At 37.2% G+C, this 17,835-nt stretch overlaps 2 protein-coding genes across 4 annotated transcripts; both read right to left on the reverse strand.

The window, feature by feature from the left end:
- Positions 1 to 558: 558 nt before the first annotated feature.
- LOC149743618 (uncharacterized) lies at positions 559 to 9,312 on the reverse strand. Its single transcript, XM_089877318.1, has 11 exons — positions 8,939 to 9,312; positions 8,395 to 8,457; positions 7,847 to 7,935; positions 7,315 to 7,404; positions 6,634 to 6,805; positions 5,820 to 5,985; positions 4,626 to 4,778; positions 3,377 to 3,491; positions 2,684 to 2,855; positions 2,176 to 2,420; positions 559 to 1,645 (listed from the first exon to the last, which is right to left on the reverse strand). The coding sequence occupies exons 1-11, from the start codon at positions 9,015 to 9,017 to the stop codon at positions 1,631 to 1,633; spliced, it is 1,359 nt and encodes a 452-aa protein (XP_089733444.1). The 5' UTR covers positions 9,018 to 9,312; the 3' UTR covers positions 559 to 1,630.
- A 127-nt stretch (positions 9,313 to 9,439) lies between these two features.
- On the reverse strand, positions 9,440 to 17,556 carry LOC149743619 (uncharacterized). 3 transcript variants are annotated; one of them, XM_089877336.1, is made up of 11 exons: positions 16,622 to 17,555; positions 16,069 to 16,131; positions 15,680 to 15,768; positions 15,176 to 15,268; positions 14,601 to 14,775; positions 13,950 to 14,115; positions 12,522 to 12,677; positions 11,930 to 12,041; positions 11,307 to 11,696; positions 10,434 to 10,509; positions 9,440 to 9,689 (listed from the first exon to the last, which is right to left on the reverse strand). In XM_089877336.1, exons 1-10 carry the CDS (start codon positions 16,692 to 16,694, stop codon positions 10,480 to 10,482), a joined length of 1,347 nt encoding a protein of 448 aa, XP_089733462.1. In that variant the 5' UTR covers positions 16,695 to 17,555; the 3' UTR covers positions 9,440 to 9,689; positions 10,434 to 10,479. The 3 variants fall into 3 exon arrangements, with proteins under 3 accessions (XP_089733462.1, XP_089733454.1, XP_089733470.1); XM_089877328.1 differs by lacking the exon at positions 10,434 to 10,509 and having other exon boundaries at positions 16,622 to 17,556; XM_089877344.1 differs by lacking the exons at positions 10,434 to 10,509; positions 16,622 to 17,555 and adding an exon at positions 16,190 to 16,383.
- Positions 17,557 to 17,835: the final 279 nt, after the last annotated feature.

Below are 17,835 nucleotides of genomic sequence, written 5' to 3' on the forward strand. Positions count from 1 at the left end.
CGGGCAACGAAGCGTATAACGGCTAGAACACTATTGTTACCTACCGCCCTAAATGTACACCGTAAGTGTAGGACTACTGGTTTCCCTCCCGTTATCTCAACACTGCGATTTACTACTCGCTCCTATAACCATTAATTGCGCCCTGCTATAGGCAGGGTAGTGAAAACCTTATCTATGCTTTGAAAGCAAGCGCTTTGCTCGTGCGAGATATGCGGAGCTACAAAGCAAACATACCCGTCACGTGGTATGACGTCACACACTATTTAAACATGACGTTACGAGTAAAAGAAAAATCGTTTTCCACCAAGTTTTGTTTGCTGAGGACCAACACCGCTCTTGCGTTTAAATACAAAGGCGAAAATGCGACAGCTAATATTCCGTGTCTCATCTTTGTCAAGAGGTTTTATTTACTTTTACAGCGCAATATTCTATAAATAAAAGCTTCTTTTCGCTTTTGTAAAATTACCGTTCTTCTTTATCTTGATGGTGGATCCAAAAGAAATTTCATTCATTTAATCAGTTTCTATTACCAAGTTATAAAAATGTTTTAAGAAAGTATAAGTTTGAAACAAAATTGTCGTTTTATTCACGGCAGAAGTAGATAAATGTGAAGTGTAATAATGAATATGTAATAAACAAAATGTATCAGAATGAATAAACAGCGGAATATGCATTAATATAGTAGGGTGGGGGAAGATGGGACACCTTTTCATTCTATTTTCCCGTCCCATTTAATTACTTAGTTTAATACAGTCCCCCCCCCCTCTCGATACTTAATGATAAACAATGCAGTTATGCAGCTGCATAATGTACAGCAATTAATATAGTAGGGTGGGATAAGACGGAACACCTTTAGCACATATTATCCAAATATCTGATCGTGTTTTAGACAATTAACAACGGTCAATGGGAGTCGTGAGGATAAGGTTTTATATTTCTTTGATTGTTTTTTGTTTACTACCGAATGGGACAAGAAAATAGAATAAAAAAGTGTCCCATCTTCCCCACCCTACTATATAGCAAGTGTAATAATATAAACATATATGTCCACATTCAAAACACGCATTAAGATACGAACAACAACAAAAACAATCCCTCTTAAACTTACATCAGTGGTAATTCGTAAGCGGGCACGAGGTGTATGAAACAGAACACCTGTGTTATAACAACTGTCGTTGCCCCACCTTGCGAGGATAAATAAGTTACATATGTGGTAACTCGTAAGCGCGCACGAGGTGTATGAAACATAACACCCGTGTTATAACAACTGTCGTTGCCCCACCTTGCGAGGATAAATAAGTTACATATGTGGTAACTCATAAGCGCGCACGAGGTGTATGAAACATAACACCCGTGTTACAACAACTGTCGTTGCCCCAACTTGCGAGGATAAATAAGTTACATATGTGGTAACTCGTAAGCGCGCACGAGGTGTATAAAACAGAACATCCATGTTATAACGACCGTCGTTTTCCGACCACGCGAAGATAAAGCAAGTTACATTCATTGCCGCATATATGCAATATATATAGATATTGAATATACATATTTAAGCTTGATGTAGATATGGTATTGAAGAAACTTTCGTGATATTCTACATATTTGGTTTGGTTTCGTTTCCACCAATACATCATACAGTTGTTATCTGAAATAACGTCGCATTGTTACAATATTCAATCTCGTGGCATCAAATGCTATTTGGTGACATCGAAAAGTTGAAAACAACAGTTAATAATAAACCGCAATACGATTTTAAAATATCGCCTTTCAGGTTGCATATTTGTTTGTAAACATCACAAAAACTATGGATGCATAAAAAGTTCTGAACTGTTTGCTATCGTACTCAAGGAAAGAAGTAAAACTTGTTATGTCATATATAGTAGGATAGAGGAAGATGGGACAACTTTTCGTTTAGTTTTCTTTTTTTTATAGGGGTAATGAGTGATTAATAGAAGCTGCTGTTGTAAATATTATACAACGAAAATCTACGCTTTTAATTTTCTCGTCTCATTTGGTACTAAACAAAGAACATTCAAAGAATTATAAAATCGTATCCTCACGACTTCCATAGATCGTTGTTAATTGTTTAAAACACGATCAGAATATTTAGATATTATGTGCTAAAGGTGGCCCATCTTCCCCCACCCTACTATATTATTATTGTATTTATCTCACCTTAGGAACAGTTGGATCTTCCACAGCTACAGTGCGTGCTTTAGGTTTCGGTTTATTCACAGTTGCGTACAAATGCGCACCGGCACCTGGGCTTGGACTGTAGTTCTCTATAACAGACGGCTCGTCACCTGAACTGAAACTACTGTCCGATGATGATGGTAGCCGGGTCGCTACAACTGCAACTTGACCAACAGGTTGATTTTCGTCGCTACTGCTCTCATCGTTTTCGTTTCCTTGACTGCGACCTGAGAAATACCTTGTCATAAATTTGTGAATCTGACCCTGATCTGGTGCTCATACAGTTGTGTACATGTAAAAAATACAGACTTACGTAGCAGATAATAAAAAACAAGTCCAACCAATTGATAATAAATATATTTATTTTTCCTAAATGGCATCGTCAGTTTCTTCTTCAGATAGAACGACCAGAACAGTAAGCATTTCACCTTTATTATACACTTGGCTGGGTTGATTTTATCTGTTACGTTTTTGCAGCACTTATCCTTACTCTGTACTGAAGTGTTGTCATCGGAAGAATCACTGCTGCTGCTGGAATCGTGTCCATCACGAGCGGATGGGGGAGGTGGGGTTTCAGTATTATCTCTTGTTGAAGATTCATCTTGAGGCGGTCGCTCTTCTTCTCCGCTGCTCTCGCTTCGTCGGAGATTTTCACGTGGTACCTGTTGTCACAAATGTGTTTTTGGGCAAGATATATTAAGTTGGGATAAGATGGGACACATTTTTATTCTAAATTGTCGTCTTGTTTGGTATTGAACAAAAAACATTCAAAGAATTAATAACCCGTATCCTCACGACCACTACTGACCGTTGTTAATTGTTTAAAACACGATAAGGATTGTTGAATAAAAAGTGTTAAAGGTGTCCCACCTTTCCCCACAGTACTGTACATGACGGAAATTGCTTCAACTCAGTAGTACCCTGTGCGCTGTTTACATTTTTACCCAAATTATACAAAAATGAACAATCATTCCCAAAGTTACGTGTGTGGTAACTTGTAAGCAGGCACGAGGTGTATAAAACAGAATATTCGTTTTAAACCGACTATCGTTGCTCCGCCATGCATAAGGATAAATAAGTTACATTAGTGGTAATTCGTAAACGAGCACGAAGTGTATGAAACAGGACACCCTAGCTATAACGATAAAAAAGTTACATTCATTCAATCATCAAGAGTGCAAACCTCATGGTCAGAAGTCGAATTATGTTTCGCTTGAGGCGCAAGTTTGTGTTTGATGTCTTCCGTCTTTTTCTTGAAAAACGGTTTCTTATCTTTCACTTTTGGTTCGTTAAATTTCCTGTTAAACAACGAATGTCAGAACATCAAAGTAGCAGTTTTACTGTAGGGGTAAGATGGATACCGTTATCACATAATATTCTATTAATCCATAATCGTTTATTAACAACTAATAATGCTATTTAAGAGATATACGAATATTACGAATATACATCTGTAAGTATTTTTTGGTACTACCAAATGGGATGATAAACGACCATAAAAACATGTACCATCTTACCCCAACCTACAAAATACCACGTGTACTATCTTACCCCAACCTACTAAATACCACGTGTACCATCTTACCCCAACCTATTATATACCACGTGTACCATCTTACCCCAACCTACTAAAGACCACATGCACCATCTTACCCCAACCTATTATATACCACGTGTACCATCTTACCCCAACCTATTATATACCACGTGTACCATCTTACCCCAACCTATTATATACCACGTGTACTATCTTACCCCAACCTACTAAATACCACGTGTACCATCTTACCCCAACCTATTATATACCACGTGTACCATCTTACCCCAACCTATTATATACCACGTGTACCATCTTACCCCAACCTACTAAAGACCACGTGCACCATCTTACCCCAACCTATTATATACCACGTGTACCATCTTACCCCAACCTATTATATACCACGTGTACCATCTTACCCCAACCTATTATATACCACGTGTACCATCTTACCCCAACCTACTAAGGACCACATGCACCATCTTACCCCAACCTATTATATACCACGTGTACCATCTTACCCCAACCTACTAAAGACCACGTGCACCATCTTACCCCAACCTATTATATACCACGTGTACCATCTTACCCCAACCTACTAAAGACCACGTGTACTATCTTACCCCAACCTATTATATACCACGTGTACCATCTTACCCCAACCTACTAAAGACCACGTGTACTATCTTACCCCAACCTATTATATACCACGTGTACCATCTTATCCCAACCTATTATATACCACATGCACCATCTTACCCCAACCTATTATATACCACGTGTACCATCTTACCCCAACCTACAAAATACCACATGAACCATCTTACCCCAACCTACAAAATACCACATGAACCATCTTACCCCAACCTACAAAACACAGTACAGTTATTACTTGTTCTTTAAATTCCTGATACGAACGATGGTGATAATAAGAATGAGAATAAGCACAGCTGCAACGAAGAGAACCAACAGAACCAACATCCAGATGTGAAGCAAAGTTTCGCATCTGCCGCCCACATACCACCATACAGTACTACCACGGCAACTGGACATAAAAAGTAAACATAACATAATTTTTATACAGAAGGGTAGGGGAAGACGGGACACCTTTAGCACATAATAACCAAATATCCTGATCGTGTTTTAAACAAATAACAACGGTCATTGGGGGTCGTGAGGATACTATTATATAATTCTTTAAATAACTGGACATAAAAAGTAATAGGTTTTTAAAATTAGTTGCATCATATATGATGCGGTCCGGAAATATCCCTAATATATATGCATTCATGAGTTCTCTATAGTATTGCGGTGAATGAAGAATCTTCATACACTTAATGGCGGTGTCGCGGAAATCTGGTTTCCTGGAAACCTGCTTCCCATCGGCTACTGCGCATGCGCAGACACGGGACATTTTTATCAGAAATCTTTAAATCTGGTTTCGAACGAAGATTACTTGAATATATACATGTTTTTAGATAGTTTATTTTATCTAATGTGGAAATTTATGTTTTATCGCCATTTTTCGTTATTGATGACGTGTTAACGGTAGAGGTCACTGATGGTCATACGTCATAATGTACAATTTAAGGTAAAATACAGCATCATTTTTTTATCAAGAAGACAAATCTTTAAAAAGAAATGCACAAAATATGTTGCATCCAACAATTAACTGTTATTTTTAGTCGGAACCAGAGTTTTAGATCTCTTAAAAAATAAGTTATAAGTATAGCCAATGGGAACCAGATTTCCGCGACAGCAGCGGCTTGAGAGTTACCCAAATATAACTTTGTGGGTGATTTTTGTTTTAACCAACCAATAAGCCACCACTGGGTTGGGCAATTAGCTTCAAATTGCCTTGCCCAACGACACATGCGCCCATAGCGGTAGCAGCAAGTAAGATTGATACCATTTGCACGTATTCTCCTATATTTCCTAATCGTGTTTTTAACAAATAACAATGCTTTTTACAATCGTGAGAATACGATTTTATAAATTTTTAGTGTTTAGCCTCCGTTCCATTACAGTGTATCGTTTAGATTTTTCGTAGTAAAGACACAAGTTTTAGTAGAAGTTTATCAAAAACCTGCAAATCGGTTGTGTGTTCGGATCCCCTTGTATGCACCACGCATCATTGAGACATATGCCAGTGTAACAGTTGGGAAGACAGTTGATACTGACGCCATTAATGGTCTCATTGCAATACTCGTATGTCCCACCACATACAGTATTAACAATACATAATGAGTTGCCTGCACAAAGTTAAGTCAGTAAAAGTTAGACCGAACGCCACTATTTATCCTGGCGTGACGGGGCAATAACAGTCATTATAACACGGGTGTTCTGTTTCACACACCTAGTGCCCGCTAACAAGTTACCACGTATGTAACTTATATATACTTGCATGGCGGGGCAATAACAGTCATTATAACATGGGTGTTCTGTTCCATACACCTCGTGCCCGCTTACGAGTTACCACGTATGTAACTTATATATACTTGCATGGCGGGACAACGACAGTCGTTATAACACGGGTGTTCTGTTTCATACACCTTGTGCCCGCTAACAAGTTATCATTTATGTAACCTATTTACCCTCGCATGGCGGGACAACGACAGTCGTTATAACACGCATGTTCTGATAAATTGTATGAAGGCTACCACACACATAGTACCAACAAGTTACCATTAATACAGTAGGGTGGGGGAAGACGGGACTCCTTTCACACATAATAACGAAATATCCTGATCGTGTTTTAAACAATTAACAACGATCTATGGGAGCTGTGAGGATAAAGTTTTATAAAAAATCGTTGAATGTTTGTTTACTACCAAATTGGAGGAGAAAATAGATTGAAAAGGTGTCCCATCTTCCCCCATTCTACTATACAATATATTGACCTTGAAACTCGATGCTTGAATTATCAACAGTATACAGAGAACTGAAAGCGTTATCGTTTTCCAGTCCTGTCTTGACAGCATTAGCATTGCCTATAGTTAGCGTGATGGCAACATCGGAGCCGACAACGCTTTCGTTTAACCTTGTATAGTTGTAAGTCACATCGTAAACAACCTATGAATAATTGATGATTATATAATTGACCACTATATCAGTCAAGGAAATTTTGCTATAGATGTATAAAAGAATGAATGTAACTTATTTATCCTCGCGTGGCTGGAAAACCACAGTCGTTATAACGCGGGTGTTCTGTTTCATACACCTTGTGCCCGCTTACAAGTTACCACGTATGTAACTGGTTTATCCTGGCATGGCTGGTCAACGACAATCATTATAACATGGGTGTTTTGTTTTTATACACCTTGTGCCCACTTACGAGTTACCACACATATAACTTTGGTGATGGTAATTTTTGTAGTGTATGGCTGACAATATAGACAACCCATAAGTGACCATTGGGTTGGAGCAAATCGCCGATAACTGTTTTGCCCAAGGACATTCACGTCCACAATGGTAGCAGCGACGAGCCTCGAACCCTCCATTTATGTACCAGAGGCAGCCTGTATGCCACAACACCGACACATTTGTGAATATATGTAATATTTAAAATATAGTATAAATACCGTTTGGCCGTCCACGCGAGGAACACTGGATTTGATGACAACACTAATGAAACCCGACAAGCTCGGCGTTCCTCCATAAAAATTATTTGCCTGTATAGTAATAACTGTATAACCTGCTAATCCTGGCGTGGTCGGAAAATGACAGTCGCTTTTACACGGGTGTTCTGTTTCATACACCTCGTGCCCATTTACGAGTTACAACGTATCAAACTTTAGTGATTTTTTTATGTATGGCTGACAATTTAGACAACCAACTAGTGACCACTATGTTATATGGACGAAATAATATTTAGGGCAAAATAAAATAATATGTCGTAGGGTGGGGAAAGATGGGACACCTTTAGCACATAATATCCAAATATCCTGATCGTATTTAAAACAATTAACAACCGTTTATGTGAGTCGTGAGGATACGGTTTTATAATTCCTCGTTTTTTTTTGTTTACTACCAAATGGGACGAGAAAACAAAATATAATAAGGTAACCCATCTTCCCCCACCCTATTATTAACTACAGTTAGTATTCAGCTTACTGCATTTGTAAATATGGTTTGATTGAATGCATCGTTTGTTTTATTACGTATCGTCACACTAGTTGTGTACACCTTATTTAGCAAGGTAACTGCAAGAAATGATTTTGGATTTAACAAATAAAGTTTAAAATAAAACAGCAAATTCAAAATTGAATAATTTTAATTTGTTAATAAAACCTCTAGAAAGTGGCGGCAGAGAAGTTTTAATATATCGGCTGAAATATATTAGAACAATTATAGTAAATTGGACCAAACTAATAATGAAACAAACTACGTCTATTGTTTTAAATAAGAGACTGACGATGCCATTTAGGCGAAATATCTTTCTTGTAAAAACATTTTTTAATGATTTTTTTGCTTTTTACGTATTTCGTAGACATAATTTTAGCTTGTTATTTTTTTGCGTAGACATGATTTTAGCTTGTTGCGTATTTCGTAGCACCATATCCAAACTATACAAATTATATTCAATTTCGTAGCCAATATCCAAATTGCCGCGTTTGTAATTATAAGATAAAATGTGCATTCTTCTATCTATCAAAACAAACCTTCAGAAACCGGAGGGTAGGGCTGGAATGTCAAAGGAAATTCTCCGTTTCGCTGCGAATTTACTGTCAAATATTAATCATATTATAAATAAACCGGTATTATATATGAACGGCTTAGTTATATTAGGATGGGGGGGAAATGGGACACTTTTTCATTCTATTTTTCCGTCTCATTTAGTAGTAGACGAAGAAGATTCAAAGAATTATAAAAACTGTATCCTCACGACTCCCATAGGCCGTTGTTAATTGTTTAAAACACAATTAGGATATATTAATATTATGTGCTAATGGTGTCCCATCTTACCCCACCATATGGTCTATATACTATATATTGTCTAAACAGATTAAATTAATCGAACGGGACAGCTATAAATGAATACTATAACCGTGCTTATACATAACAAATAATCTTATTTTAACCGTTTTAATATAAGGACAACTTAGACACTTAATTTAATTAAAAACTGTAGATTCAGAAATAAAACATGACAGTTATATTCATTAGAATTAAATCAATGTTAGAAAATACTTATTTGCGACTTACCTAGTATAGAACAGAATGCGTTTATATAAAGAACCACCAGAATAGTTGGTGACATATCTCTGCTATTAATTAATCTCATTTCGAAACCGATGTTTCAGTTATTGGCAAACTCAAGTATTCTGTTACATCTGCTACCAAACACAATGTAATTACTCCTTTTGTGGCTGAAATGGTATAAAAAAGGATGCGTAGAATTTTTTAAGAAGTTTTGCCAGATAGCAGACGAATCATTGAAAATACATTGCGTTTTTATACCAGATGAGCCGCTAAAAGATTACTAACATACTCAATGTCATTTATATCATATATACCTTATCTACCAAGACCTCTCGTCGCTATACGGCTGCCTATAAAGCCGATTCATATAATGATACAAAATCCAATATTATCCTTTCAATGTTAACGGTCTATGGTTCTGAATAGCTGTTTCCAGGCATGACGATAAAGCTGTACGACTATTGCGACTGCTGGTTAATACTCAGCGACACACACACAGCATCATAGTTTTGTTGGTAGAGCATGTTATGTTGACACATCCCATTTCTCCTGCGCTTTCAAAAAGAGAAAAGGGCGGAGGGAATGACAAACTGTAAAGGGCGCAAAATATGTTTCAAAACGAAAGAAATGAAGACGTACGACAGTTTATAATCTTTGCTGTTCACAAGATGATTTCAAAATGTCGCTTTGTACATAGCGTTGTACATTGTGTATTTCTCATTCATATCTTTATTTCGTCGCTCATAAAAACGATCTGGAAAAGAGAATGAAGGAATTTTATTTATTCTGGCGTGATAAGACAACGACATTCGTTTTAACACGGGTGTTTTGTTTCATACAACTCATGCCCGCTTGCGAGTTACCACGTATTTAACTTATTTATCCTCGCATGGCGGGGCAACTACCGTCGTTATAACATGGGTGTTCTGTTTCATACACCTCGTGCTCGCTTACGAGTTACCACGTATTTAACTTATTTATCCTCGCATGGCGGGGCAACTACCGTCGTTATAACAAGGGTGTTCTGTTTCATACACCTCGTGCTCGCTTACGAGTTACCACGTATTTAACTTATTTATCCTCGCATGGCGGGGCAACGGCAGTCGGTATACACGGTTGTTCTGTTCCATACACCTCGTGCCCGCTTACGAGTTAACATGTACACAAATTTTCGTTCTTTGTATGTAACTTTGTTGGTAATTATTTATTGAATGTTTTATTTTTGGTACATAATGGCTACTGACAATTAAGTCTACCATAATAAGGGATCACCGAGTTGAGACACACACGCCCACAATGGTAGCAGTATCAAGCCTTGAACCCGTCCCCTCTTGAATCTTACATGGTAGAGGAAAGCGCGCAAATGAATTGTAAAATATCAGTCGCTTGCTATTGCGTAAAAAGGGAAACTAAAGTTAAATTTTATAACTGGTGTACAAGCAGTCTATAAGATATAAAGTGAACCAGTTTTAGAAAAAATTGAAAAGTGAATACCTACCATGAACAAACAAAGTGGAAGTGTTTAGTTTCGTGCTGTGATTACTTCAAATCATGCTTATAAATGGTTGCCTCGTCTAAATGAAATGATTTGTGGGTTAATATGTATATAGTACTGTGGGGTAAGATGGATACCGTTAGCATATAATATCCCATATTTTCTGATCGCGTTTTTAACAATTAACAGCCCTATTTTAGATCCGTGAGGATGCGGTTATGAAATTTAGTAATGTTTTTAGTCTACTACCAAATGGGACGGTAAAAGAGAATGTACCATCTTACCCCAGCTTACTATAAGTCGCAACAACGACCTCATGCGGCCATACATGCTAAATGAAGTGAGTGATATTGTTAAAAGAATAAATGATGTTTACCCTCTAGTGTGGCAAGGCGAACAAAGGGGTATAAGAGAAGTTTCCCACTCATGCACCGTGTGCAAGTTTACGTGTAAAACAAGTGATTTTTAAAGAGCTTATAGAGAACTGAGGGCCTTTTTAAGTTTTTCAACTTCCATTTAAAATATTTGCACACTAACACACTTACAGTAGCAAATGCAACCGACATCCCTACAAAATTACTAAATCGACTATCAGGCATTTTTGTTTATAGTAATCCCTATTGCGTGTCTCGCCGTAAGACCTCACTCATATAGAACACTATGATATGTCGAGTTCCACTTTAAATACGAAGTTGTGCTTAACGGTATTCGTACAACAATTATCAATGGTATATGGTGGGGTAATGGGCCAAATCTGGCTTAGATCCCACATTGTCGACAAGAACCTTACCCACATAGAGTAAAGCTAAAATCATGTGCCCTACGTTCCTCACGACATTAATAGGAATCTGTTGAAAATTTGTTAAAATAAGTCACCTGTGGTTCTGGTTGGCTTCGATCCCTCACTTGCGGATCATGAGGAACAATACTAGGCGTATGTATGGATGACATTGATGAGACTGTTGACGTCGAAGATTCGCTTTCAACATCTTCTTCAAGGGATCTAGGGTCAACTCTCGCAGGATTGTATGGAGTGATCGAAACATCGTTCTCGGAGGATAAAGAAGAGCTGTCGGAGTCCTCCATTGAGGATCCATGGTCCACTCTTACCTCTGCGTACGGTTCAATATGCTCAGTATCGCTTGATGAGGAGGACCTTTCGTCTAAGCTGCGTTTTTGAAACGAGATGTGTCGCTTTGCGTTGTTGTCTTGAGTATTAAAATGACTTGATGGTTGGTTGTCGGTTGTAACAATCGGGGCTCTAGGCTGTTGAAAAATATGAAGAAATGAAGATATAGTATAGGTTGGAGTAAGATAGGCCATGTCTTTGATATTATGTGACTCTAAAATAGATTATTTGGATATATAGGAAAATATGTTATAGCTATCCACCCATATTACCCAACAGTAATATATAGTAACAAAGTCTTGGGATGTGTTTTATTAATTATAAAATTCTGCTAAACCACAAACATTTAAAAAAAAAAGAAACTCCGTACCTCTAGTGCGAGACGCTTTGTCTGTGTTGTATGTCCTGTTGTCGTATCTTTTTTTCGCTGCGCGTGTTTGTTCTTGTATGTTTTTCCTTTTAACTGTTCGACTGGTAGTTTCCTGTGGTAGAAATGTTGTAAAAAAGCTTTAAACTTTTACTAGCATAAAATGCATGTTTGGTAGTGTGGTAGCTTTGTATAAATGAATGAATTTAAATTGATAAAATCAAATGCTTTGATATCGTTAAACTTAATTTTCTTAGCTATACGTATTTCGTATCGCTTGATTCTGAATGTTATTTTTTACAAGAATTATCCAATTTTTTGAACACTGGATCAGGGCCAGATTGAATTTATTTAATAACAGTTCATTTCACTGGTGTTTAGTAGGGCGGGGCAGATGGGACACCTTTTCATTTTGTTTTCTCGTCCCATTTTGTAGTAAAGAATTATAAGACCGTATTTTCACGACTCCGATAGACCGTTGTTAATTGTTTGAAACACGATCAGGATATTTGGATATTATGTACTAAAGGTGTCCCGTCTTACCACCATATTATAGTAAGAGTCATGTTAACTTAAAATGATTTAAGGTACTTACTTTTCTGAAGGCTTGCTGTGGTAAAAGAAGCAGAACGCCAGCACTATGATAACCAGTACAAGGAAAACAACAACAAAGAATAGAATTGGCATCCATAAGTGAACATACACCTGACAATGCTGGCCAATGTACCAGGTGTTAGTGTCAGAAGGACAACTGAAAAGTATGTATTACAAAATAGTGATGAATGAATGTAACTTACTTTATCCTCGCGTGAATGGAAAACGACAGTCCTTATCACACGGGTTTAACACCTCGTGCCAGCTTATGAGTTACCACGTATGTTACTTTGTGGGTGATTATTTTTTGGGGTTTTTTTTTGCATGGCTGATAATTTGGACAACCCATTAGTGGCCACTGGGTTGGAGCAATTGTCGTTAAGTGTCTTGCCCAAGGACACATACGTCAACAATGGTAGCAGCGACGAGCCTTGAACCCATTACCTAATGGTTACAGACAGGCGCGCTAACCACTACGCCCGGACGAGTAACATTATAAAACAACCGCGCATAAAAAATGAAAAAATCCACAAAAATATAATCACCCACAAAGTAACATACATGGTAACTCGTAAGCTGGCACCAGGTATATGAACACCCGTGTTATAACGACTGTCGTTTTCCGGTCACGCGAGGAAAAAGTTTAAGTTACGTTCTTCATTCAGTTGATTTTGTTGTGTTAAGTTAATCTCTTCGAAAACGTTAGCGAAGATCATATTATTTAAAAACACAAAGAAAAAGAAATCAACAGCGAAACAACAGTCTTTAAAACACACCACATGGATATCAGTATATGCTATCGGTGGCGCAAAAATAGCTTAAACCACAATAAGCAGTCGCTTTAAACACCCGTTGGTTAAACAAGCATAACACAATTAATTCTTTTCGAAAACGATAGCTATGTTATTTAAATAAAGAAGAGAAAGGAAATCAACAGCAAAACAACAGTCGTTAAAACACGCCATGGTTAAAAAGTTTGGGAAAGAATGTCAGTTAACAAGCGCGAATATACATAAATACTAAAATATGTGTAAATCCAATGTCTATAGAGAGTAGATTGAAGTTATACGGTTTCTGTTTTTTTTTTCTTCTTTTTTTACCGTCTCGTTTGGTAGTAAAAATATAGTGAGGAACGATGGGACAATGGTGGGGTACGGTGGGACATATCTTAGGAATTATGCTTACTGGAGGGCAGTCAAATCGTTCGAGAATATCTATATACATTACTGTGGGTGAAAATGGAACACCGTTATCACACAATATCAAAATATCCTGATTGTGTTTTAAACAATTAACAACGGTCTATGGGAGTCGTGAGGATACTGTTTATAATTCTTAGAGTGTTTTTTATTTACCAACAAATGGGACGACAAAAAAGAACGAAAATGTGTCCCATTTTCCCCGACCTACCATATAAAATCATTAATACCTGCATATTGGTAAAGTATTTCCATGGTACTGTATACACCATCCTCCATTCTCACAGTAGCCTACTCTACATGGTGATCTACAATCGCCTGATGCTCCTTGTCGAGCCTCGTTACAAAACATATGGTCGCCTTGTGGGCATCCGACTTTATCACACAAGCTTTCCCCTGTAAATTGACAGACATTATAATCGTTGAATGAATGAATGTTGATTTATATTCCTGCATTGCCGATAAACGGCAGTCGTTATAACACGGGTGTTCTTTCACATACCTTGTGCCAACTTACTAGTTACCATGTATATGTTACTTATTCATCCTTGCATGGCGAGGTAATAAAGTCTTTATAACACGAGTTCTATGTTGAAAGTATACTCACTTCGGTATACTGTGGTTTCATACAACACTCGCCCGCTAACCTGTTACAACATATGTAACTTTGTAGGTGATTATTATTTAAGTTTTTTTTTTCATTTTTAGAGGCATGGTTTATTATTTAGACAACCTATTAGTGGCCACTGGGTTGGAGCAATTGCCGTTACGTGTCTTGACCAAGGACACATACGCCTACAATGGTAGCAGCGCTAATTGAATCACTCTAAGTTTTAAACATGTGATTCCTTTTGCTTTTTAGGAGTTTTTTTTAAACAAACCTGAGAAACGGAAAGACTGCACATTCTCCGACACGTTGTATATATTGTTGAAGTTTGTATCTGACTCCAAGCCACGTTTTACCGCTCCTGCTCTTCCTATCGTGTTTAGAATCCCTTCATCAATGACAACGCTGTTCTTCAGTTGCAAGTATATATAAGTCACATCGTATTCAACCTGTGTGGAAGTTTACACCTGGATTAAACTTCTTGGGTATATGATATAACTAATGTTATTGCCCCGCCCCGCCAGGATTGATACGTCACATTGGTTCATAAGGCAGCTTTTAACTTGTAACTCGTAAGCGGGCACGAGGTGTTTGAAACAGAACAAGCGCGTTAATTACAGGCTAAAAACTGTTGTTGCACTACCATGCAAGGATAAATAAGCTGAATACGCGGTAACTTTTAAGCAGACATGAGGTGTATGAAACAGAACACTCGTGTTATAACGACTGTCGTTTTCCGCCTACGTGACAATAAGTTACATACGTGGTAACTCTTGAGCGGGCACAAAGTGTATGAAACAAAACACCAAATCTTAGTACGATCAGTTATTACAATAACTTAACACATACCGTTACTGGACTTATGTTCACGTCTGTAGTTTGAATGTTTGTCACTGAAACAAAACCCCCCAAACCTGAACGTCCACCGTAGTAGTTTTGAACCTGGCAATAAAAATGTGGAATAACATTCCGTGCTACTATTTGTGGGTGTATGTGTTCTTGGGCAAGACACTTATCGACAATTGCTGCAACCCAGTGGTCACTAATGGGTTGTCTAAATCATCAGCCGTACATTAATTAAACAAAATCCAAAACAATATTCACCCGGAAAGTCACATACGTGGTAACTCGTAAGCTGGCACGAGGTGTATGAAACAGAACACCTGCATTATATCGATAGTGATGTACCTGTCATGCGAGGATAAATAAGTTACATACGTGGCAACTTGTAAGCGGGCACGAGGTGTTTGAAACAGAACACCCATGTTATATCGATTATCGTTGCCCCGCCGTGTGAGGATAAAGCACCTAAATTTAATTTAAAGCAAAAAATACAGTATAGATACCGCTTACCGCACTCATGAAAGTTGCAGAGGTAAAAACATCCGGATTTGAAAATGATATCTTTATTGAAGTTGTATATGTTTTTGTTGTCTCATTATCTAAGCGTCGTAAATAACAAGAATTTATAATCAACAGGTTTAAAGAAAAACAGCATAGAGAAAATATCATATACAGGCACGAAATTTATAAAAAAAAATGGTAAAAGTGTAAGGAGCTGCTGCTAGGAAAACATAACAGACAAAATTCAAGTCCAACCAAATGTATAATATAAGAGATATATATTTTGTCTAAATGGCATTGTAAGTCTTTTATTCAATTTGGAAATAAACAATTAATGTTAGGATAAAGTTGTGATTAATGGCATACAGATAGATTAATCATGAAATACTTCCTCTTACTTGCATTCAGCTGTGAATCGTTCACCGTTACGAATGGATAGAAACCGTCTCTTTGGCCTTCAGCTGGAAAATAAAAACATACATAAAACCAAATATATGGCTCACTATTTGAATAACATACCACAGTAGGGTGGGGGAAGATGGGACACCTTTTCATTCTATTTTCTCGTCCCATTTGGTAGTAAACGAAGAACATTCATTAAATTATAAAATCGTATCTTTACGACTTCCGTTGACCGTTTGTGATTGTTTGAAACTCGATCAGAATATTTGGTTATTATGTGCTAAATGTGTCCCATCTTCCCCCACAGTACTATATACATAATATTAAAGTATTTTTAAAGTTACATAGAAACATTATAGTAGGATGGGGGAAGATGGGACACATTTGCATTCTGTTTTATTGTCCCATTCGGTAGTAAACAAAGAACATTCAAAGAATTATAAAACCGTATCCTCACAGCTCGTTAATTGTTTAAAACACGATTAGGATATTTGGATATTATGTGGTAAAGGTGTCCCACCTTACCCCACAGTAGCCTACTATATCTACCTTTTCTTGTTGAAACCGCAAAAATGGCAAAGACAAAAACCAACTGCAGTCCCAGTTTTGTATAAACGACCATTTCAGTTTTTCCTGACCACTTTTAAAGTCTCCTAAACAAACTGCTCCTTCTTTCAAGTGGCTTCTTTATGATATTGCGCATATGAAAACCTGATCGCGAATGATTTATATAGTAGGGTGGGGGAAGATGGGACACCTTTTCAATCTATTTTCTCCTCCAATTTGGTAGTAAACAAACATTTAACGATTTTTTATAAAACTTTATCCTCACGCTCCCATAGACCGTTGTTATTTGTTTAAAACACGTTCAGGGTATCTAGTTATTATGTGTCAAAGGTGTCCCATCTTCCCCCACTCTACTATACTTTAACTGTTTATACCAAAGAAGTATTTCTGCGGTGATAAAACAGCTTTATGAAGTTACTGCTTATTTGCGCTTTTACTTGCTTGCTGTTATTACATAATCTTTGTTAATTTGGCCAATATATAAATTCTATACTTCTATTTTTGGTATAAACAGTTAAGCTAATCCTTGCACATATGAAAACCTGATTACGTAGCTGAAGTATTTCTTGCGGTGATAAAACAGCTTCATAAAGAAACTGCTTTACGTCATGAAAACTGTCCGTTCGTGAAATAAAATAATGTTTCCATGCTTTAGGTGTTATTATATAAGCTTTATAAATCTGACTATCCATAATTACTAAATACCATTAATACTTCTCATTTTTTTATGTTAACAACTTAAGTTTAAACTTTATTTCATAATTATGCTTACAAAGTAATATTTAGACTATAGTACCAAAAACGAGTATTTATGTTACAAATACACACTTTTTGGTACAATTGTCTAAATATTTCTTGGTTCATTCACTTCGTATCGTTTTGTCTGTTGGAAACAACGCCTACGTTCGTATGACTAACCATCGAAGTGGGAAGGTTCAGGCGTTTTGTTTCAGACTCAATCGTCAAAAATAGAGAAGCGTCTCTGTTGGTCGGCCAAGTGAGACGTCTGTTCTTCGTCAAGATATAAAACGCCGAATGCGAAATTCCATTGGCGGCTAAACGGCTCTTTCGCTGAGTGTCTCTACTGTACAGGTGGTGACTTTGTGCACAATTTATAAAGTATACACGGTGGAAAAGATGGGACACCCTTTTAAATATTTTAAGACTTTTAAAGCCGTATATCTTTGCGACTTCCA

The sequence above is a fragment of the Ciona robusta genome, chromosome 1, assembly GCF_009617815.1.
Source record: "Ciona robusta chromosome 1, ASM961781v2".
Lineage (NCBI taxonomy): Eukaryota > Metazoa > Chordata > Ascidiacea > Phlebobranchia > Cionidae > Ciona > Ciona robusta.

Bases quoted from the DNA above. Each gene is read 5' to 3' on its own strand.
- LOC149743618 (XM_089877318.1), bottom strand. From the start codon at position 9,017: ATGAGATTAATTAATAGCAGAGATATGTCACCAACTATTCTGGTGGTT. The intron at 8,458-8,938 runs GTAAGTCGCAAA...AATATTTGACAG, and splicing joins CGCATTCTGTTCTATACTAG to TAAATTCGCAGCGAAACGGA. The intron at 6,806-7,314 runs GTATTTATACTA...AATTATTCATAG, and splicing joins CTCGCGTGGACGGCCAAACG to GTTGTTTACGATGTGACTTA.
- LOC149743619 (XM_089877328.1), bottom strand. From the start codon at position 16,694: ATGGTCGTTTATACAAAACTGGGACTGCAGTTGGTTTTTGTCTTTGCC. The intron at 14,116-14,600 runs GTTTGTTTAAAA...GTCAATTTACAG, and splicing joins GCAGTCTTTCCGTTTCTCAG to GGGAAAGCTTGTGTGATAAA. The intron at 12,678-13,949 runs GTATTAATGATT...CATACTTTTCAG, and splicing joins AATACTTTACCAATATGCAG to TTGTCCTTCTGACACTAACA.